Source organism: Arachis ipaensis, chromosome B6 (assembly GCF_059453495.1).
Source record: "Arachis ipaensis isolate K30076 ecotype BB chromosome B6, ASM5945349v1, whole genome shotgun sequence".
Lineage (NCBI taxonomy): Eukaryota > Viridiplantae > Streptophyta > Magnoliopsida > Fabales > Fabaceae > Arachis > Arachis ipaensis.
The window spans coordinates 151,602,618-151,626,050 of NC_142441.1; the positions used below are offsets into that span (position 1 = coordinate 151,602,618).

At 33.8% G+C, this 23,433-nt stretch overlaps 3 protein-coding genes across 5 annotated transcripts; all 3 read right to left on the reverse strand.

The window, feature by feature from the left end:
• Positions 1 to 47: 47 nt before the first annotated feature.
• LOC107605666 (Remorin family protein) lies at positions 48 to 5,157 on the reverse strand. The gene is made up of 8 exons (XM_016307623.3): positions 4,589 to 5,157; positions 3,853 to 4,003; positions 3,608 to 3,700; positions 2,838 to 3,509; positions 1,948 to 2,308; positions 1,617 to 1,698; positions 900 to 1,144; positions 48 to 402 (listed from the first exon to the last, which is right to left on the reverse strand). Exons 1-7 carry the CDS (start codon positions 4,889 to 4,891, stop codon positions 938 to 940), a joined length of 1,869 nt encoding a protein of 622 aa, XP_016163109.1. The 5' UTR covers positions 4,892 to 5,157; the 3' UTR covers positions 48 to 402; positions 900 to 937.
• A 7,023-nt stretch (positions 5,158 to 12,180) lies between these two features.
• On the reverse strand, positions 12,181 to 16,993 carry LOC107605667 (S-adenosyl-L-methionine-dependent methyltransferases superfamily protein). 2 transcript variants are annotated; one of them, XM_088491784.1, is made up of 11 exons: positions 16,723 to 16,993; positions 16,475 to 16,514; positions 16,242 to 16,317; positions 15,943 to 16,034; positions 14,543 to 15,543; positions 14,229 to 14,398; positions 13,638 to 13,866; positions 13,253 to 13,388; positions 12,993 to 13,087; positions 12,762 to 12,885; positions 12,181 to 12,541 (listed from the first exon to the last, which is right to left on the reverse strand). In XM_088491784.1, the coding sequence occupies exons 1-11, from the start codon at positions 16,788 to 16,790 to the stop codon at positions 12,401 to 12,403; spliced, it is 2,172 nt and encodes a 723-aa protein (XP_088347910.1). In that variant the 5' UTR covers positions 16,791 to 16,993; the 3' UTR covers positions 12,181 to 12,400. The 2 variants fall into 2 exon arrangements, with proteins under 2 accessions (XP_088347910.1, XP_088347911.1); XM_088491785.1 differs by having other exon boundaries at positions 12,181 to 12,593.
• Positions 16,994 to 20,139: 3,146 nt separating this feature from the next.
• LOC107605668 (purple acid phosphatase 23-like) lies at positions 20,140 to 23,341 on the reverse strand. 2 transcript variants are annotated; one of them, XM_088489338.1, is made up of 5 exons: positions 22,855 to 23,319; positions 21,924 to 21,983; positions 21,642 to 21,702; positions 21,484 to 21,568; positions 20,140 to 20,709 (listed from the first exon to the last, which is right to left on the reverse strand). In XM_088489338.1, the coding sequence occupies exons 2-5, from the start codon at positions 21,943 to 21,945 to the stop codon at positions 20,617 to 20,619; spliced, it is 261 nt and encodes an 86-aa protein (XP_088345464.1). In that variant the 5' UTR covers positions 21,946 to 21,983; positions 22,855 to 23,319; the 3' UTR covers positions 20,140 to 20,616. The 2 variants fall into 2 exon arrangements, 1 of the variants encoding a protein (XP_088345464.1); XR_002349549.2 differs by lacking the exon at positions 21,924 to 21,983 and having other exon boundaries at positions 22,855 to 23,341.
• Positions 23,342 to 23,433: the final 92 nt, after the last annotated feature.

Genomic DNA, 23,433 nt, shown 5'->3' on the forward strand with positions numbered 1-23,433 from the left:
ATTAAGGAATTAGTGATTTTGGGAAGTGATGACTAAATTGCAGAGCATTGTGGTTAATATATTGTTCTACTATAGATGGATAATAGATTACATTGGTGATTATATTGTTCTCACAAACTGTCCTGTGAGGAGAAGAAATGACCAAAAAAAACATACAAAAAGAAGCTTATTCTAAAGGATTGGACTAAGTACATACTTATAGTATTAATAACTGATTCCAAACTGACAGAGGGTAAGAGTACAAGGGGCTGAGAAATTTTCGGAACCCTTGAGAGAGGGTGATGGTATTCATGCATTACAAAACCGCCATGACACACATTTAGTGTCAGCTTCGTACGTGGCTATCTTTGTACATTTTTCACTCATTATCAAGGAGCACATTCAAATCCATTCGTAATAAACCTGTTCATGGATGTAATCAATATCCTTTTGTCAAAAGGCAAAGTAATGAACAAAGAAGAATGCTAGGAGGCAGCAATTTTGGTGTTTTGTAACCATCAATTAGCTATCAATAGTGTTTTTAATGGTGTGAGATTACATCTAATAGTGGGAGATCACTCACTTTTGTTTTGATGGTTAAGTGCTGGCCAGAAAACACAAAAGTTGTTGGCCCCCTAGACTTTTTCATGAAGAAATGTGTAACTAGAAACACATTTCCATGGCAAGTAGATAAGGGAACAATAAAAGTGAGCCTATGAAGAGCAGAAATGCATTTACTACATAAATAGCCAATGGAATCTCGTCATTCGTCCGAAAAATGAGGTACATTGACAAGTAGTCAAACTTTTTAAAATTCAAGAACATTTGTAATTTGTTTTAAAGATTCTCAACTTAATTAATCAGAGACTTTTAGAAGGATGTTATTTATGAAGCAGGGCAAGGTTTAAAGAGAAAATTACCCAGATTTACTAGAACAGATAAGAATGGCCGAGATGCTTTAGAAGGCATGGCATGTGAAACAACCACTAAGAGAACTCATCTGGCCAGTTCTACGAAATAACAGTGCCCTGTGCGAAGTTCTGACAACCTGATGGGGCTGGTTGGTTGAAACTGAACTTCTCATTTCCTGAGCTTTTTTCTGAGCTACCCTCAGTTTGTTCATGATCTTATCCATAGAGGATGCTCGCTTCTTTTCCAACTTCATCTGAAATGTCAAACAATAACGAAACAATTATATGTATTAGCTTTGATCATTTTTCCCCTCCAGGTTTCTCATCATTTATCATGCAGTAATAACTTTTGGCCCCAAATATAAAGAATCCTTAAGTTTTCCAAGGTATGAATTAGTTTCACAAAATTATGATCCTTATAATGCTCGTGTATATATTCATCTGCTTGCATTAAGACTAATCTACTATCACAATGGTACAAGCAAACACAGATAACCAAAAGAAGGTTATATTTCAGCACTATGAATTAAGACTAGGATGAAGACTTCCAAAATGAAACTTCTAATGCAAATATTTATGACGAATATTAGACTACTATTTACAGTTTTAGACCAATAAATTACTATGCGCATAATCGCTTTTTTATGATGTTATTTTCTTCTATATAGTAAATATTTTCAAGAGAAATTTGTTATTCGAATTTCTCCCAGATAGAATATACTTAACCTCTAGTTTCCGTATTGCTGCCTCAGCTTTTGCCTTTTGCAAGTTCTCCCATGCAATGATTTTGGCTTCCTCCCTTTTAGCCCTGAAACAACAAAAAAGGGGCTTCCATTTTAGAAACAATCTACACTTTGGTACCACCAGTTACTACAATTTCATTACATATGGTTAAGAGATGAGTAAAAGAAAGGGGTCAAGTTCAGTGAGAAAACAACACTAAATAGCACTCTCTCTATGTGATCCATTAATTTCAGTTAAAATTTGTCCAGAATAATCCTGTCTTATTATTTACCAATTAAATTTAACGAAAGTTGTACAACACAAAAAATCATACTTTGAAGCAGTCTTTGATCTTTCGGAACTGTCCAAAGATGAAGATTGAGAACTTGTTTCTTTCATTTTCCAGCGGTCCACATTTTCTGATCCTCTGCCAGAAAATAAAGCCCTGTGTTTCTTGGACCACCTTGTCATTGTAACGCGTTCATCTACCTGCACATCCCTGATATCCATTTTTGAGAATGAGACACTCTGCAATTCTGTTATGGGCAGGACAGGTGGAGTGGAGGCCGAGAAAGAAGTCCTCATATTAGGAGAGGAGCATGAGCTACCCTCTGGGCTCATCTGTGTTGCCATGTCTCGCCTTGAAACTTCCGGAGATACATTGGTGGCAGCATCTTTGAAACAATCGAAATTCTCTGTAAGTCAGAGCCAAAACAAGTAAACTACATGATTAGAGAAGAACATCATCTATACTTCAAAGAGATCATCATTCATCAAGAATAAAATTATCAACTACTACATAAACATGTCAATAGTGTCTCTAACAAATAAACCAACCTTCCACCCACACCTCCTTTTACAGTCAATATATAATTCATAAAATATGAGTTTTCACTGAAGATAAAGGATTTATTGACTATGCAATTCATAGGTGAAATTATTTTCAAACATAAGTTTATTTATGTATTTGTTAAAAGAAATTATTTTTCACGTGTCTCGGTCTAAAAAGATTTTCATCATTCATGGCTTCATGCAATCATGATTGCTACATAACTGTTAAATTCTTATAATTACTATCTCAAAAGTCAATCGTATAGCAGAGCATAATTGCAATACAGTATTATATTACTGATAGCATACAAAATTATGTCATGTCAAAATCATATTTATAAATAATTTCATCAAAATAGAAAAGGAGATGACGATTGAATAAAGGATATAAACCTTGGGGAGGCATTGAAGACTGACTCTGCATCTCAGAGCATCCATGGACACTAACTGAGCGAGCCATACAAGGATCCGTTCTCCCCGGAAGCACTCCAGCATGGCCACCAGAAGTGACAGCTAATCCATCAGCTGAGATGACACCAGCAGAAAACGGCGAACCTGCAATAAAATTCCCTCCATTCCTGCCTTCAAACATTGGCACAGAAGGTGAATACATCGAGTAAAATGCAATACCAGGTGGCCCAAGTGGACCACTTTTTGACTTGGGCCTCCTCTGCTGCTGTGGGAGCACTCTCCCCATGCCATCTCCTGAAACAGGACTCAGAATCCATCTCTCAGCATCTTCCCACTTGGATGGCAAAGTCCTGCCGTTGCTGAGAGGCAACAATGCCGCACCAACCTGCTTGCGCGCAGCACTAGAATGCAAAGGAACTCTCTCTGAGCACCAACCCTTTTGCATTGCAACACCACCTTGCCGATAATTCGGTGTACCGGGACTAGGGAAAGTGCCAGAACCAGACCTTCTAGACGAAACTGAACTCTTTTTCACAGCTCCAAGGCGAGGCGAAGATCCCGTGGCAATGCCATTGTTCAGATCCAATGAAGCAGGCCTTCTCCTATCATGCTTGTTGTACAATGCATCAGATCTTGATCTCCTATCCTGGCATTCTTTAATGAGAACATAAAATTCCAAAAATTACATCATATAAGAGAAAGAAAGAGAGAAAGAAATGGAATTTCAAATTTTGGGACCTGAGAATAGGTACCTCTCAGAGCTAGGGAAAAGGAGTTTCTAGCAGAATCAAATTCCAATAATTCATTTCCATCATCACTGTCAGCATCACTGTCTCCCTTTTGAACTGCGATAACAACAATACAGTACTAATTTTGAAAAAAAGTGGAAAAAAAAAAAAGAATAGAACTTTTTTTCAACTCTCCGATCTTTTCGACAAAGTACAAAATAAAAATCCAAGAGTTCACATTACGTAATAAGTGATAACATTTTTTTCACCTTTCGCTTTTTCTCCCTTTCCACAGAACACAGCTTGTAGCTTCCTGCTATGCGCCAAATCTGCAAGTTCTTTGTTCGGATCCGGATCCGGATCTGGACCGCTCCAGGTCTCGCTCTGTGGAAACTCACTCTCGTGGTTCCCTGCCAAATGCTGCAAAAACAGATCCAGCAACAAATTTGAAAACAGAACATTCTCAGATTCATCACTCTCAAAAACTCCTCTTCCACTCTCGAATACTCAGTTAAAAAAAAAATAGTTATAAATTGCAGCCACAGCTTGTGAATGTAGAAAATCTCTGCAAATGCATTGCTTTTTTGCTCAAATTCTTTTTGAAAACAGATTTCTTCCTCTCTTCCTTTTTCTACTGTGAAATGCATAGTTGCATATGCAGATTTTCTCAACTGCATTTTCTATGCATCGCCGCCACAGATTTTAATTAACTGCACCTTATCCGCTACAATTTTTCATTGTATTTTAATTTTCACTACGATCTCTCGCAGCGCTAACTTCAATAACAACTAGCTGCATTAACCGTATTGTTGTGCAATGCAGATTTTCACAATTGCAATTCAAACTAAAGATTTCTTATGTGACCACATCAGCCTCTATTCTTTCACGAATCTTCTGCTTTTAGTAAAATTGCAAATAACGGCAACCACAACCGCAACTGCAACTGCGACGGAATAAATGCAAAGCAGTAGCATGACGAATTAACGGCGATGATGATGGATTTACCAGCGAGAGCTCGGAGGCGAGGGAATCACGGTCGTGAGCATCGGAAGCGAAGGAGCAGCGTTCGACGCTGGCGGAGGCGGAGGAGAAGAAGCTGAGATTGGATTCGAGCGTGAATATAACGGAGTCAGGACTGGTACTGTCACCAGCAGCGGCGGCGGCGGCACCGCGAAGTGCAGCTGTGGATCTGGTAGAAGCAGGAGTGTGGCTGCTGCTGCTACTCCTTCTGCTTCTGCTTCTTCCTCTTGTTCTCATCCATGAGGCTGCTGATTCGTGGTGGTGATGGTGAAACCCTAGCTCCGGCATTGGTAACCGTGAAGAAGAAGAAGAAGAAGGATGAGGTTAGTTCTTAATTTCTTTTTGTTCGTTTTTGTTTGTTAGTTAGTTATTAAGCTTAGAAGAGAGCATTGAATGTATCGTATTGGCATTTGGCAGAGAGTAGAAGAATCAGAGACACACAACACGCAATGAAGTTAAGTAAATATGGCGGGTATGTATGTATATTACTGTTACTTACTACTACTCTCTTTCATGGAAGCAACTTCTCAACCTCCATTTTATCATCTTCCTTCTCATTCTTCTTCTCCTTAATATAATATAGGAAAAATTTTAAGTGTATTAGACACGGTTGTTTTAGTTATTTTAACCGTTAATTTTTTATAATTCAAAATCAACAATTAAAATATCTGGAACATTGGTGTTTCTGATACATTTAAAACTTTTTTTATAATATCAAAAAAGTCTTAAATTCAATACTTTTATTAAAATTTAGTTAGTATTTTATTATTAAAAATATTAATAATAATTAATTAATAACTATAAATCATAAAATATATTAATTTCTTAATACTACTGATAATATAATATTAATCATGCTAGGCTGTACATTTAATTTGTTATTAAAATAAAATATATATTAAAATATAAAATATATCTTAAAAATAAATCAAATAATATATATAATGACTGATTTTATTGTTAATTTTAATATACAAATAACAATTTTAATATAATAATTATGTGCTTAGTTTGTGTATTTAATTATCTACTTAAACTTTGCAAGCTGTTTCGTTTTAGTTCCTGAGATTTTAAGTCATTTTAATTGTTAGTATTTTGTACTGGTTGTTGTTCATAATTTGGCATGATATTTGACGTTGACTCGTGTAATATATCATGTTTTCAAATGGCGTAACTAAAATTAAGTTAATTTATCAATAATTTGTTAGATGTCTAATATTTTAAATAAATTTATTGTATTAATTTTTCATGGCAGACAATTGTAATTTATTCTCTAGTAACAATGTGGCATATCACTTATTAAAAGTGTGCAACCTGAGTGACATCTATACTTATGTACAAAGAGCATCTACATAGTTTGATTTGAAATTTTAGTATATATATATATATATATATATATATATATATATATATCAACATATGTTACAAGTAAAGGCAATTTAGTGGCTTCAATTATTCCATACGGCTATGACTAGGCTAAGCAACCATTTTTCAACGTTGATAATGACCTTCTGCAACGAAATAGCTTCTATTTCCATAATAACTTGAGAGAGACCTAGCCGTAGTACTAGACAAGGACTCATAATCATGTCTTACACCAATTCTAGGTGGCAATTTATTTAATTTGAATGTGACCTTATGTTTGTTCTTTTGGGGTGAATTATCATTCTTGATCGTTGTTAATCAAATGTGGCCTAATCACTAATAGGGTGTTTGTGTTTTTTTTTTTTTTCTTTTGATGCTAATTGATCTTAATTACCTTTGACTGGTACATTGGGTGGTGTGCCTTCTTTGAAGATATTGAATTGATTAATACTTTGGGTATTATTGTCTTTTCATATTGAAACTTTTATAAGTTAATCGTAACACTAATTGCATCATTAGAGGGGAAATAGCATGACAATTTGACAATAATGCTGATTATTACTAAGCATGCAGTTTGCAGTTATGGGTCTTGTGGTCCTACTTGATTGCCACTATAAACATTCTTTCCAATATTTAGTGTTAAAGTATTATTGTTTTCTGGGATAGAAAATATTAGAAAACTAATATCTGTAATAAAAAAATAAGTAAATGATTAATGTTAACTTAAATAATAAAAAAAGTTTAGTTCCTAACATTTATATTGGTAAAATTAATTAAATTATTTTTATGTGGCTTTTCTAGGATTGAATTTAAGACACTACTAGCAAATAAGGTCATAGATTAATAGAGTCCACTTGAAATTTTTTATATTATAGTATATTTTTATGGCTATATATTAATGAAATTGTTAGTAATAATAAAAGAGAATTCATAAATTATTTCCTTCAACACAAGGTAAAATTTTCAACAAAATGATAACTTATGATTTCATTTAATTTCCATAGCCTTCAAATTAAAATTTCTTACATAGGATGTAAATTCATCCTAAAATAACTTTGATTTAGAAAAATTCGAGAACTTTAATTGTTAACAAAGTGAACCTTTCACATTATTTTAAATCTAGATCATTAAACTCCAATAACACCATTTTTTTTTTAAGAAAAAGGTGAATAATATTAATATTAAACATATTATGCTTGTTTCCAAAAGAAGAGGCAGATTAAAAGATTTGATCATGAACAAAATAATATTGCTAGAATATGATGATACTGAAAATATAAGGTTGGTGGGAAGCATAATTTCGTGATCCCTAAATAGTATTTTTGTCATCTTAGTAAGAAAAAGACAAAAGAAAAATAAAAATAAAAAATAAAAAACTAAAAGGAAAAAAAAAAAAAACTGAGATGGGGTTTCTTTCTGAGTTTCTGTCTCCGTTGAAAACAGCAGTGAACAAGTGTGCGACCCATATCTTTTGGTTCCGACAAATTTGCAACACTTGAATTCGTTTTCTTCCTATGAAATCTTAAAAATATGAAATAAAATTATGTGCTTCCAATTTGTTATGCAAGAAAGCTTGCATGTGATGCACTGAAGAGATGATGCCTGACTCTGACATTTTTTTTTCAGCAGAAATTAATGCAGCTTATAATATTTTATCATTTATATAAAATATGGATAATTTTTTTATTTAAAATTGTAAGTGAATCCAAAGCCTTTTATTGTTCCATCAAGGTCAAAGAACAACAATTAGGTTCCAAGAATAGTATATGTAACTTAAACACACACATAATTATACGTTAAGTTTTATTGTCTTTTTATATATACTTTTTATGATGAAATGATATTATGTAATATATTTTTTGGTTAATATGATATTGATAGTATCATGTGTATCATAATTTAACTTGAGGGGTAAAATCGATGTAATTTTTTTTTACTATATATTATATTATAGTAACAACATCTAATTAGGTGAGAATATAAAACTCTATAAAGACACTCAAAAAAAAGAGAAAAATGAGTTAAGACCATAATTATAAAATGTTATTCTTAATTAATTAATTAATTAATTTCCCATATAAAGAAATGGAGTTCACACTCTGTTGAATCACTCTGGTATTTTTTTAAAATGTGGGATAATTTAATTTAGAGAATATAAATCGGATTATCCAATTTTTAAAAGGTACAAAATCGAACAATTTTTGTCTACTCTAAATTTTTTTAATTTTTTAAATACAAATTAAAAAATTCGATTTATGTATCTTCCATAATTTTAAAAAACACTAAAAATTATAATATTAAAATATATCATTCATCCTATTTTTATGTATAAATTTTTTAGACCTGTTGAATCTAATATACACAACTATGCACAACGTGGACCCCCTGATTTTGTCATATGCATTCTGATTCTATCGAAAAAGACTTGACCTGAAAAATGGTAATGCTCTTCTGGCAAATCTTCATTTGCAAACTTCTTCCAATCTTATTTGTATTAGGAACCCTATGTTATTCCAATTCACAATTAATTAACTAATTAAGTAGCTTCATGAGTACTACATGTAAGCAATGGTCAACGGATTTGAACGAAGACTGTGATATTGTGTATAGGAATTGGTGAAAATAATACTCTTCCTATATATATATATATTTTTTTTAAAATATATCTAATTAATCTTTTTAACCCTTGACATAATTTAGATACACTGAAAATTTTGATTACCCGTGCTTTATAATTGAAAAAATCTTTGCATACAATTATTTTTTTATATAAGTCTTTACAAGTCATTTATATTAAAGCGCTTCGAACCATTACTATACGTTTTTCATCTTTTTCCTCCTCATCTTTTACACCTTCTTCTTCTTTTTGCTGCACGTTCTTCTTCCTCTTCCTCTTCTTCTTCTTCTTTTCTTTCGTTTCTTGCCTTCTCTTTCTCCTTCTTCATTTACGTACTTTTCTCTCTGTTTTCTTTCTTCCTAATTCTCGATTTTTATTGTTTTTTGACATCAAGCTCTGAAATCGTTTTTAAAGAAGAAGAAGCAGCAGAAGATGAGGAAGAAAAAGAGAAAGAGTTCTGAATTATGCATAAGGTGTACTTCAACGAATTTTGGGTGTATTTCTTAAATCCTTTGGGTGTATTTTCGTAATCCTTTGGGTGTCTATAATCGTTTGGGTGAATTCCTGTAACCGTTTGGGTGTATTTCTGTAATCCTTTGGCTGTATTTCTGTAATCGTTTGGGTGTATTTCTGAAGTTCCATTATCTTCAAAACGATTTCAAAGCTTGATTTCAGAAACCATGAAAATCGAAAAAAAAAAAAACGAAACAAGAATACCAATGATAAACACAGGTAAAACAACGAATGAAAAGATGAAGAGAGAACCCACGTAAGAGATCGAACAAATTTGGCAAGAACCTCGTTTTCATGGAGGAAAAAAAAGAAGAGTCGTTCATAATACATGGTGAGTGTAGCGCTTTAAAAACAGGAAGCGGTTGAATAACGCATTAAAAGACCCGTATATGTAGCAACTTGTAAGATTTGTATATGTAGCACGCCTCTTTATAATTTTACGATTATTTTTTTTATTAATTGGTTTTACTTCTTGATCAAAGAATCATCATTATTATATCTAATTTGCTATATATATATATATATATATATATATATATATATATATATAATGACGGACCTAAATGACAATATCAAGTAAAAAAAAAAAATTGAAATCAAAGGTACTATAAGTATAAGCAACAATACCACCGAAACCATGCCCCCACTAGTCACTATTATCACTAAAATAAGAATTGTACCTTACAAAGTGGGCAAAACTATCTGGTAACCCAAAGATCAGAAACAAGACAATAATAATAATTGATAGAAATTAATGTGAAGAAAATTGTACCAAGAGAAATCAAAATTTGGGAAGTGATCCTAATACTATGTAGACTATAGAATATATAGACCCCAACATTTGTACTATATAACGTAAGGCATGAGATCTCAATGTTCATGGATGGGACTTTGCTTCATCAAAGAGTTCATTTAACCAAGCCAGAAAAATATTCACCAAAATATTTCTCAAAAAAGAAAGAAAGAAAATGGTATCAAATTGTATAAAATATTAAAATATTGAGTATTATCATTTATAAATTATATAAGTTTGACAGTGTACTAAAAAGTATTTGTTGTCTAGCCACATGCCTTTACTTTTTTTTTTTCATATTGATTTTTTCATTAGTTTGTTTGAGAATAGATCTTTGTATATGGAAATTCCAAGAATAGCCTTACATAGGTGGAACCAAAATATGTTTCATCCTTTTTCCTTCCAAATTCAAACACCTCCAAGCCTATGTTGGTGTGGTCCAAAATATAATGATAATAAAGATCATGAAAAGAAGCTGCATAGACTATAAGATTGTGAAAGATAGCTGCTAGCCATCTTGATTCAATAGATTATTCCTCTGTTACCTTCAATATGCAAGGTTTTATTGGGTGCAAAACAAGGCATAATTCAAACGGTTCAAATTCAGTCATTTGAAGAAAGATTCATGTCACTAATTGCTGCGTTCGTTTGATGGGACACAGACACTAATACATAGACACGGTGGTACACGTTCATCATTTGTTTACTGAGACATAGATTTTTGAAGGACACAGTGACACACAAACATACATAAAATACATGTATTTGGTGTCTTTCAAAAAAGATGAGACACAAATATTTACTCTTTTATCATTAGTAATTTACTCTTGTTCTTATTCCATTGGTGATAATATAGGGGTAAAATTGATATTTAGTTTATACTGGTGTGTCTTGTCTAATATCACCAAACACAATAAAAAATTTGTGTATCTTTGTGTATATGTCTCTTTGTGTATTTGTGTCTCTATCCATATATTTGAAAGACAATAAACAAACGCAGCTAAGGTAGCGTTTATTTTGAAATACTGAGATATGGATATTAAGAGACTGAAATTCAGTATCATGTTTGGTAATTCAGAGATCGATACTAAAATTTTAATCGCTGTCTCCAAAATTTCAGTATTTTAATACTTCTAAAAAGTGGAGACACAGGAACTGAAATTTTTTGAGACCGAAATTGAAACTTTAATAACATTTTATATAAAAAATACCCTAATTTCAATTAATTAATTCTAACTTTATTTTTTGTGCAAATTAAATTAGAGTTTCATTCTTATTTTAGTCCCTGTCTCTCACTTTACACCAAATACAATACTAAAATTTATTTTAGTTTCTGTCTCTCAGTTTCAATCTCTCCATCTCTGTCTTTTTTTCTGAACATTACCTAATAATCACAACGTTCTGTTTGTATAAGTTATATGCAACTTAATTATTGTGATCTTACAATTATATGTGATGAACAATAATGGTGGTGGGCTTCAATGCTATGTGAAAAGATTTACATGATATCCGTTTGAAAAGTGCTTCAAATGACCCAAAAAAAAAAAAATTAGAGTAACGAACTGATGTTGACTTTGGTTTAAGTTTGACACAATATTAGAATGGTGATATTATAGGTATAAGTGTTTTTATAATTAATTAAGTTGGTATAAGTTTAACAAAAAACACATGCGCATACATTATTGTTTCTCTTTTTCTACTCTTTTTCAGCACAAATTTTTATTCATAATATAAAAATTTTTACACATAGCACATAAATGGAAAATAATAAAAGAATAATTCTAAACTTATATTAACCGAAAAATAATTGATTCACTTAGTTTGGACAGGTAAAAATAAACTTCTTAAATGAACAAAGAGTAGTAAAATATCAGAGAGTTATTGAAAGATTATAAGATTTCTTTTATATTATTATTATAATAATAATAGTATTTTAAAAAGACCTCTAGAAGCCAATTTCAAGATTGAACAAAATTTAATCAAGTAATCAACAGTGTTAGATATGATTATAAGCTTGTAATAATAATTGAAAAAGACTTACACTGACCTCTAACTTTAAGTAAATATCAAATTTGACCAGTTGAGGTTACAAAGCTTTGGTTGATATTTTGACAAAATGAAATATATTTTTAAAATGAATTTTGTTCTGATATAAAATTATCCTGATGTATTTTCTACATGTTAATATTCTTGTTTGTTTCTTATATTTCTTCTAATTGACTATCGAGTCATGTGGTTTTTTATATTTTCTTGGTAATTTATGAGTTGCACATGTGCTGCTATGAATTATTGCTTGGTAATCAACCATTTTATAAACTATTGAAACTATTTTTACAAAAGAAAAAAAAAAGGTTCTCCAATATGAACAGCTATACAATGTAGCAATGCCACACAAGATGTAACACAAAAGACATTGTTACATTTTGCAGATAATGCTAAAATGGTTCACATAAATACCACAAACCAAGAATATGACCTTATATTCACCTATGACTATGAATGTTTCTTTTCATTGCAGGGATCCTGATTCTTCATCACTTGAGCTTGAGCAGAAGCGTATGTGTTTATTCACCGAGCAACCTCCAACTCTTGTGTCGCTGAAATACGCAGTGATCGCCTTCAGTTTTCCATTTAAGTGAACTTTCTCCACCTAGAATCATTGATATAACTCGAGTCTTAAGTCAACTTAAACATCATATAACCTGCATAAACTCTAGTTGATGATATTGATAGACAAAGACTTACCACATCATACAACATAATAATGATTCATGAGAATACATGTGCTACTTTTGATATTATGTTACAACCCCTTAAGCATCATGTTAATCTTTTTTTGTTTTTTCAATAGGCAAAAAGTTGAAATTTACCTCCAGTGACCATGGTGGATTGGCAGATAGAGATAACTCTGCCAATTGATTGAAATCTACATTTCTTGGAAGGAACATTACAACTTTGGAAGCAATCTCCTTCGCAAGATTGAACAGAGTAAATCTGCACAGAAGCGCATCGAGTCAAATAGGAAAGCGAAAAAAGTTACACAACAAACTAGAAGATAAGTTTAAGAGGTATATAAAGAAACATGACAAGCATCTACACACCCATCATGCGGTTTAAGCATTGTCTTCATGTCATAAGTCGCAACCTTTAAATAATCAGGTCCTCCCCAAGGTGGAGACAAGAAAACCATATCGGCCTGCAAGACAATATTGTCGTCAGCTACCAAACCTTTTGCAGACTTTTTTTAATTCAGCTACAAGTAAAAGCTAGTAAGGATAAAGAGGTAGAAAGCGATAAAAACTAATCCATTATGCGGTGAAAAACAAGAAAATGAAAGCATATAACATGGAAAGTTTAGCACCTTTAACTTAGGTGCCAAGACAAAGAAGTCACCGATTATGAAGTTAATTTGATCATCCACCCCATAAATGGCAGCATTGTGCCTAGCATAATCAATCTTCAGCGGATCAATATCAATCGCTATCACATGATTGCAACTGAAATATCAAATAATTCAATGGTAAGTACAGATTTGAATAACCACTTTCAAAAAACTGTCCGAGGAAGACCCAAGTATTGGAACAAATTATGATTTTTCTTCCTTAAAAAACTACAAGTCTTATATGAGATGGGTGATACAAATAATATGTTTAGGAAATATTATTAATGGACATCACAAAATTAAAAGTCTTTTTATTTGGTGGTGGGTGTGTGTGCCTATCAACTAGGGATTATTTAGTACTAACCTCTTCACAAATTGGATAGCATTCCCACCAACGCCAACAAAACAGTCAATTATAATGCCACTAGCACAACGCTCTGCTTGATGTCGAGCAATAGGCTCCGGAGTGACAGAAAACCATCCTTCCTCATCCATTTTTACACCATCATCAAATCTAGAGAACAAAATATATCTCTGCCACCAATATTTGCCAATTGCAGCAGGATACTCTTCAGGCATTTCTTGAAATTGAACTGCAAAATACAAAAATGGTTTATTACAAAGTACCGGCTGTCAGCTATCGGCAGCACAATGCAGCTGCTTAAGAAAATCTATGTTAATGACTGTCTCACAAGTCATAAGACAATGAAAAATCAATTTATACCAATGTAAGCACCTATATAGTACTCTAGAATTTTATACTACAATAAAGCAAAAAAAATAATCTAGGCATCTATTGATTTTATTATTGTATTTGACTCCTAGTAGAACCGAACCATACTGTCATTAAATTGGAGCCAATTAGTCAAGACGTTCAGTAGAACAGCAAGCAGATTGCAGAACCCAGATAAATGGCAGAAGCAGTTAGCAATAACTGAAGTTTTTCGTAACAAACCTTCAGTTTCACTATAGGATTTTCTTCTCTGCCTATGTCTCCTTTTCACTTTATTGCCCTCTTTTGACGTGGATGGATCAAACTCAGTATATTCAGGTGTATCAATAACCATGTTTTCTAAGTGTTTATAATTAACCTCTGATGCTGCCTGTATGTTTCCTTCATTGGAACTGTGAAGAATTTCAATTGTCAGGAAAGCAAATAAATATAAAGAAAGGTCATTGAGACAAGAATTTTCACAATATGCCTTTGCTAATTGTTCACAAACAAGAATTTATTTCATTTACACTAACTTAAAATTGAAGAACTGTTACCTAATTGTGTGCTCCATGGCATTTGATACTGAGGAGCATGAAACTCTACCGTTGCAACTACTTCTCTCAAGATACTCATCAGAATGATCCACCAATTGGTCCTCGCTATGTGTAGTGAGATCGGAAACCAACTTCCCACCAACTTCGATACTAGTTGAATACTCATCATGTTGTTTTCCTTCTGACTCCTCTGCAATCAAGGTTTCATGGGGTGCTTTAGTGTTATTTTGTGTTTTGCACTCCTCTGCTTCCTTTAAAGCCCCGCCATCGACTAATTCAATAGACTCAACAATTGCTAGATGCTCCATCCCTTGGGGTGGGTCCCATGTAGAAGTCTGTGTTGTGGTATTATAGAAGTATTTTCTCATGTAGAAAGTATCCCAAAACACCATCCAATCTCCGAGTTCGCCAAGATAATTTGACATGTTGATTTGGCCACATCCAGTCCCTTCTATACTCATGGTAACCAATTCTGATTCATTAGTTGGTGGATGCCAAGTGCCAGCATCATCATCATTGCAAATGGTCTCACTCTCGGTCGTCTCTTTGCTAACAATTGGTGAAATTTCTAAACATTCAACATCAATTAAGCTTTCATTGTGTTTTATCCCACAATAATTGGCGCTAGGACTTGTCAAGTGGCTTCCAGCAGAGACTCCGGTGGCCAAAGCTGGTGGAATTTTTAAATCAACACATGTATTGTTGATTAGAGAGTCACTATCTGGGGTTTCATTAGTTGCTGCCTCAATTATATCTTCATCATGTTTCTCTGCAGTGCAGCATGCTGAATTATCTCCTTCAACAGAGGCACATCGAGTCATATCAATCTCCACTACACTGCAGTAAGATGATTCACTTTGGCCCAGCATCGATATACAAGATACAGAACTGCTTGCCTTATCATGAAATTCAGCAGCAGATACAACCTCCTCTGCAGTATGACAAGTACGCCGAAGCTTTGAACGTGAACCCTTCTTTTTACCTTTCCCTGGTCCACTTTTCTATGACAAAACAAAAAACAAAATTAGTACCACATTTTGGAATTGATAATCTAAGAATATGAATAGAGCAGAAAATGAATGATAGCAGAGAATAAGTGATGATGCTCAAGTTGAAAACAAAAAAAAAAGATTTGCCACAAGAAAAAACAAAACAAGGTTATGTCCTTTATAGGAATCATGCAGATTGGTACTGCATCAAAAACACAATTCACTATGAAGACAAATCATTCAGCTATGTAACTTTAAGAATGCAGCTTAATCATCAGTTATAGTTACATTAAGCCTGAGCCAGGGCATTCCCATAATCTAAATACCAATTAACTATATGTGACATTGCATAAGACACGAACCATTTAGGAAAAAAATTTAATCGGATAATATAACTAGTTGCAATCATACCTCTTTGGTTGTGTGAAAGGAAAGAGGGAGACCCAATTCACTCATCTGTTTGTTAAGTTCCAAATCCTCAGGTTCGAGAAGGTCGCTCCAATCTGCAAAATACAAAGGGCAAAACAAAAGATATATAATGATTAAATAAACTCTCCTGGCACTAGAATGCAAATTAATCTACCATGATCAAGGTGTAATCATTTGTTATCTAATAACTCTCATTTTCATTAAAACAAACACGTAGTCTTCAAACTAAGAGACACTGTTTTATTTTCAAAAGAAAGATAAAAGAAAAAAGAATCACTTGCCAGGAACAAGGTTCGAGCTGTCATTTTCATTGTCATTGTCATTGTCATTGCCATTGCCATGAACTTCAGCCGATTTCTAATATCACAATGAAAATATATATATAAATATCAAGATATCAAATATCAACCATGCTAGTTACAGATAAATATTCAGATGACAGTGACAATCATAATAAAAACATAAACTTGATGTTCTTTTTTTCGTGTCAGACAAAAAAAAAAAAACAACTTACAGAGCCTTCTAGTGGGAGAGAACCCGGAGAACCATCATCCCTGCAGGTAAATAAAAAAAAAATTATAGATATCATGACCAAATTTCAAAAAAGGAGTAAACTTTACTTATTCATTTTCATAATAACAATTTCAAATCAGCAAAAGAAAAAAAAATGATACTTTTCATTGAAGTTGTTAACTTTTACGAAGTAAGCTAACAATTAGAGTGAAAAGGAAGAGAAGAGGAAAAGAGAGAGTAGAGAGTAACCATAGAAAGACTTGTGTGATTTTGAAGAGAGAACCGAGAGCTTCGATGGCGGGTCCTTCCGTAACCATATTAATGGAAAACCAACAGAGAGTGTCAGAATTGAAACTAGAACAAAGGAAGACGATGACTTCGTTCTGACTTCAGTTTGTTCTCTCTCTCTCTCTCTCTCTCTCTGATTGAGTTTTTTATTCTTCTTTTCTTTCTCCTCTCAGGCTCTGAGTTACGGGTTTCGGTTTTGGCTCTAAGAATGTAAAAAAGAAAAAATTGGTTTAATACGAAGTGAGACAAGGATATAAAATAAAGAGAAAGTATAAGAAAATAATAATAATAATAATAATTGTGAATAATATGAATAATAGATTAAAAAAAGATAAAATTAAAAATTATATTATTAATTAATTATTTAATTTTAAATTTTAAAATTTAAAAAATTAGGATTAACATTTAACATCTAATTGTATTTATATTAAGTCACAAAAAAAATGTATTTATATTATGTACGGTTATTTTTAATTTTACCATAATTTTTATTATAAACACAAAATTTGCTGTCATCATTTTTCGGTCCTCAGTTCGCGCCGCTATACGTTGGCTGTACCAACGCTGCTGCAGCCTTCTACCAAAGTCTCATCTGGCGCCGATGCAATAAGAAAAAGAAGAATGGGATGTTCATTTTCTGGTTTGAACACACTTTACGATTTTGTTAATAGAGGCGGAGATGTTTGGATCAACGAAAACCGGTTTCGTATCATCAAGCAGCTCGGTGAAGGTAGCAACGCCTATGTCTTTCTTGTCAACGATGTTTTCGACGACGGTAAAGAGGAACCCGACGGCATCGTTTCTGGTCTAGAAAAGAGCGACGCTGATGAGGGTCTTTGTTGACGAACCAACGGCGGTGAGGAGGATTCCGACAGCGACGATGGGACTAGTTGGCGACCAAGCGACAGCGGCGACGGTAGAAGATTTGGGGGAGAAATCGGTGCTTTGGTAAATTAGGATATAATAGATAGTTAAAATTTTTTAATTACTCAATAAAGTTTTTTGGTTGGATAATTTGGGTGAAGTGTTTTTTTTTTTAAATTTCATTGGGCCAAATTTTCAACCCGTTGTTCAGATTTTTCGTTGTCTACCTAGCGGAGTCGTAAAATAAAAATTAAAAACTCACGTGTAATTATTTTTAATTATTCTCAACTATTAACTTTATATTAACACAATTGCATATGGGTTTTCACCATACAAAACTTATTAACCATTATATATTTATCAAGGTTCAGAAAACCGGACCGGTCATCGACCGCTCTAGTTACTGGTTCATTAATTCATTGATTCAACCGGTTCAACCGAAAAAACCGTTTTATAATAAACACCTGATTCTATAAGAATTCAATGAATAAAGCAACTGGTTCTAAACACTCTAAACACTCTTCTACTGCATTTTTTTACTTCAAAAGGGGGTCATAAACAACTAGTTCTATGAATAAACAAACTACAATGATATGCCATGCCAAAAATAGGCCAATGATAAAATAATAAAGGGTTTCTCTCTTCAATTCTATGTTCAAGCTTGTAGCATACCAGAATCATCAGAATAATACCGTTAAAATAGTCTTTCTTCTTAATTCTTTCTTCTTAATTCTTATATACCTCAAAGAATTTCCTACAAAATGAAAATTGAACACAACACACAGCTTTAAAACAAAAACAAAACAACACTTAGAAATCAATCACCTCTTCTAAACACAGCCTTAAAACAAAACAGAACAACATTCAGAGTATGAGCATTAATCACAAAAAAATGATTTCTGAAACAACAAAAACAGCAGAACAACATTCAGAGTTTGAGCATTGATCACAAAATATTGATTTATGAAACAAAACAAAACAAAAACAGAAGAACAACATTCAGAGTTTGAGCATTGATAACAAAAAATTGATTTCTGAAACAAAACAAACACTGCAAAACCAACAGAACAGCATTTAGGTAGCGTTTGTTTGCGAGACAGAGACTAAGAGACAGAGACAGAAAGACAGAGACCAAAAGATAGAGACAAAAATAAGTATCAGTATTGTGTTTGGTGTAAAAGTGTACAAGACTGATTTATATCTCAGTATCCTGTTTGGTTTAAAATAAAAATAGAGACTAAAAATTTAAAATTACAAAAATACCCCTTAATTTTAATTAACAGCCCTAACTCCCAAATCCAATTTCATTTTTCTCAGCAAGCAACAACCTCCTTTATCATCTCCTCTACCCTTTCTCCTCTCCTTTCCTGTGAAGGAATCGTCTAGTCTTACCCACCGCCAGTAGCACCTCCAAGGGTCCGAATGACAACGGCGCGTCTCCTATTCTCCATCGGTTCACTTCGTGGCGCCAGTTGCTCCCCAAGGTTTGTGATTTTGCTGCCGTTTGCGCGCCCGTGGTTTGCGTCGTCACCGTCGCCACCGTCTCGGAGCTGTGTCTCTGGTCTCCATTCTTTCTCTCTCAACAAACTTGGTATCTTTTGTCAATTAATCTTATTTGCTTGTTAATCTTGTGAAGAAAGATTGTAACTTGGTTGATTCTAGTGGTGGAAAGTGTGGTTTGGAAAATGGTGTTTGTGATGATGATGATGATGATTGTGCAATGGTGAATGGTGAGGTTGGGGAAATTTTGGTTCATTCGGATTCTGATCTAAATTGTGGTGTTTATGGAGAAACTCAGAAGTTGTTTGCTAAGAAAGATTTTAACTTGGTTGATAGTCCTAGAAAATTTGGGCCGCAAAGTGATGGTGCATTTGTGAATGGTGAAGTTGAGAAAAGTTCCAATATTCCAAGTTTTGATACTAATTGTACTGGAAGGCCTGCTATTACTTTTAATATTGGCAATAAAGTTAGTTCTCTATCTCATTTGAAGCTAGAAGTGAATGAGATGAGCTTGTATAGTGATGTAAGGCACCAACCTAAAGCTGGTTATTTGTCCACCATTGAGAGCATTGTGCATGCATTGAAGGACTTTGGGGAGGGGAATCATGAGGATTTGGATAGACTCTTGGACACTTTTGAGGCCATGGTTGGAGATCAAAGGTGTTGTAAAGATGAGAGATTGAGCAAAACTCTTCCCTAGTTGATGAGGCCTTTTCTTCATTTGACAGAACAAGAAACTGTTTAACCCAAAATAGAAACTATGTTCAATGAATTAAGAATCATTAAATCTATGAGTTTTTAGCTCTTGTATCCCAAGTAGTGATAGAACTATTCATTTTTGTGTGACTTCTACTTTTTGTGACTCAAATTATTAACAGAGTTACACAAACATTTTACCTGTATTTTTTAGCTGCAAGCAACATGAAAATTCTACTCGATTATAATATGTAAGGATAAAATTATGCTTCATTTACTATACAATGATAGACCAATCATGCCATGCTTTAGACATAAATCAATACAAAGACTCACGTTTGCATCGGTTATATAAGCAGTTCTTAAACTTCTTATGTACACAAATCAAGATAACAAGTTCTCACAATACAAGTAACACCATCCAAGAGAACATCATCACTACACTAAAAGTTGATGATTTAATTATATTTCTCTGTCTTTTGAGCATTCAAATATACAACTATACAATCAGAACCAGTTTCAATATGCTAAATGCTTCAGTATCATCAATCTATATTCTATATAGTCCTTTCAAGCTGCTAGCAGTGTCATATATACTCTTGCTAATCCACCAAGTTAAGGGATGGCACCGGCGGATCTGAGGCTTTTACGGTGTCATAAGCATACTCCGGAGTTCATGGCTCTTGTCATCAACACATCTCGAGCTAACCAAAGAGGTTATCCAAAAATTATCAGTTTTTACTGACTCGTCATCATCATTCCTGTGCCAACTCCAGTAAGCATGAGTTGAGTTAATCATTGATGAACCTTGTTACTATTATACCATGGTACATGAAACAACACAACCAGCCAAGGTGTCCTTTTCCTATCCACCTTTGATAGATCTACCTGTAAGCGAAGACAAGATCGAAAACAATAGTGGAATAAGATTTCTCTTCCATAATTATAATCTCAGATGCCATTTACTAGTTATAAAAGTATATCCTTGATCAATTGGGAAACAAACAAACCTTTAGCCATCTGTATTGTTCTGACCACTTATCAAAAACAAGAATAAAAATTTGGAATCAAAAGACATGTAACTCTATTTACTTCTCAATTTTAATTTAGTTTCAAGTGGAAATCTAAACAGGACATACAATAGAAACACTATAAAAATGATAATATCGATTTTTCTCTCTCATTTAATATACTGAAAGTGACTTTTTCAGGTACTTTTAAGCACATTAAACTCTTCCAAAAGGCAAAAAAGAAGATTTGGTAATTATAGTCCTGAGAGCTCTGTGCAGGCATGGAACAATAACAGTCGCGGACATAAAAAAATTGGAAAAAAAAAGTATAATCCAGAATGAAATCAACAAATAGATGTAGTCAGGCTAATGAATTGAGTAATGATCCAATTAGTGGCACTTAAAAGGAAGTAGACATCATAAACTCATTAATTATAAAGCTGAAATAAATGGGTTAGTTAGGTCACGAACAAATCCACACCAGGCAAAGAATTTCTTCAACTTCAATGCTACTACTTCATACCATTAACAAAATAATGACAAACCAAGCAAACAGGTTCCAATGCTAGGTCACGAACAAATCCACAGATTAGGGAACGATGGAAAAGATGAAAGGAATCAGTAAATTAAATAACATTTGTATAGAACTAACTTGGGTCAGAGCAGTTCGGACGAGGAGTTGATGGTTGAGGTCGACAGCAACCCAGGAGAGGCGGCATCTTCGTTCTTTGATTTTTCTGTGAAGGAGAAAAATAGGAGATGAGAAGATGAGGGCTACGAATATGAACTTGCAAGCGGCAAATCACTTACCTAGCGGTGGCGAGGCCAGCGGCGACGCGGTGGCTGTTCTTGAAGAAGAATGCTTCAGCGGCTGCAGTGGCCAAGGAGAATGAGAAGAACGATGGTTGATCAAGAAGCTTGATTTACATTAAGGGTAATTTTGGAATTATAAAATTAGAAGGGGGTAATTTAGGTACAAATTATAATTAAAATTTCTGTCTCTGTCTTTATATTTTTCTGTCCCCAGTGTCCCTACTTTTTGGAGGTACTGAAATACTGAAATTTTGAAGACAGAGACATAAATTTAAGTACCAGTCTCTAGCTCAACAAACATAATACTGAGATTCTGTCTCTCAGTCTCAGTTCCAGTCTCTGCAAACAAACGCTACCTTAGAGTTTGAGCATTGATCACAAAAAATTAATTTCTGAAACAAAACAAACAATCAACAAAACAATGAAAACAGAATTTTTTTTCCTTCAGAAGAAGAAAACAATGAAAACATGAAGTATATAATAAATCAATGATCACCAATATCCAGCAAGAATCTCAAAGACAACAATAAATACACAACAACAATTTAGCAAATAAACAAGAACAAGACCTAAATAGAAAATCCAACAAATTAAATCACAGAAACCTAACAATTTAGCAAATTAAAACAACAGCAGCCCAACAATTTAGCAAATTATCAACTTAACAAGTTCAAGAACAGAAAATCACAACAAAAAATAAAATAAAATAAAAATAACAGAAGAACAACAGAACAACAACACAAGAACAATTAGCAAATTAACAAGTTCACACTAACAGTTAAAATTTACCAAAGAACACTAATGCAAGTGGAATCATCATGCTAATATGTTTTGTACAAAGATGCTATTTGTGCAGCTAAAATTTCCTAATTACTAAGATCCAATTATTCTAATTTCACATGCAATCAACTTACTAAGTTTCTAAAAGCTAGAAATGATAAAACCAACCCGAAATATGGTTAAAGCATTTCATCAAACATGTTGAATGCGGTAAACTTGAAACTAAATAAGAGAATTCAAAGCTTAGTATCAATGTGATAGAGAAGAGAACATAACTATTGTATACTTTAATTCAGTCTATGAAAAAAATCCAAACCACTGCCAAAGCAAATAGTTACTTATTGTAATAGAAATAAGAAGTTGCAGAGTTTGAAGCAGAGTATTGGTGTTGTGTGAGTGTATTGTCTGGTGGTGGGTTTAGGGAACTCACGGCGGCGACAAAAGAGAGCAGTTCGACGGCTAGGTGGAGCGCGCGGGTTGGTCCCAGAGTTTGAAGCAGGGCAACGTGGCTTCCAGACGAACGCGAACCCGAACGGTGAACGGCGAGTGAACGCGAACGGTGAACCCCGAGCAAATTTGAACGGCGAAGAACGCGAACGAAGACGACGGCTGAACGAAGACGCGAACGTTAACGGCAACCAACGGCGGCGGAAGCGCGGCTGAGCAGACAAAGACGACGGACGCCGAGCTCGAGGAAGCAGCTGCGATCGGTGACAGCGAACGGGGGTTGAAGACTTGGAGCACGAGGGAAGCTAGATACGGACGGACGGCGGCAGTATGCCACTCCTTGCGGCGGCGGTGGTGTAGGCTTACAGTGCTAGGGTTTTTTGGCTGAGTTTCTGTGAGTGAATGAAAGAAAGGGAGGGAGAAAGGGAGAAAGAAACGAAGGAGCTTCAGAACCAAGAGTGAAAGTAAGCAAATTTGGCAAAAACGACGCCGTTTCTTTTAAACCGGTCGGTTCCCTATCCGATTCAACCGGCCGAAAACAGGCCGGTTCGAGGTTCTCTTC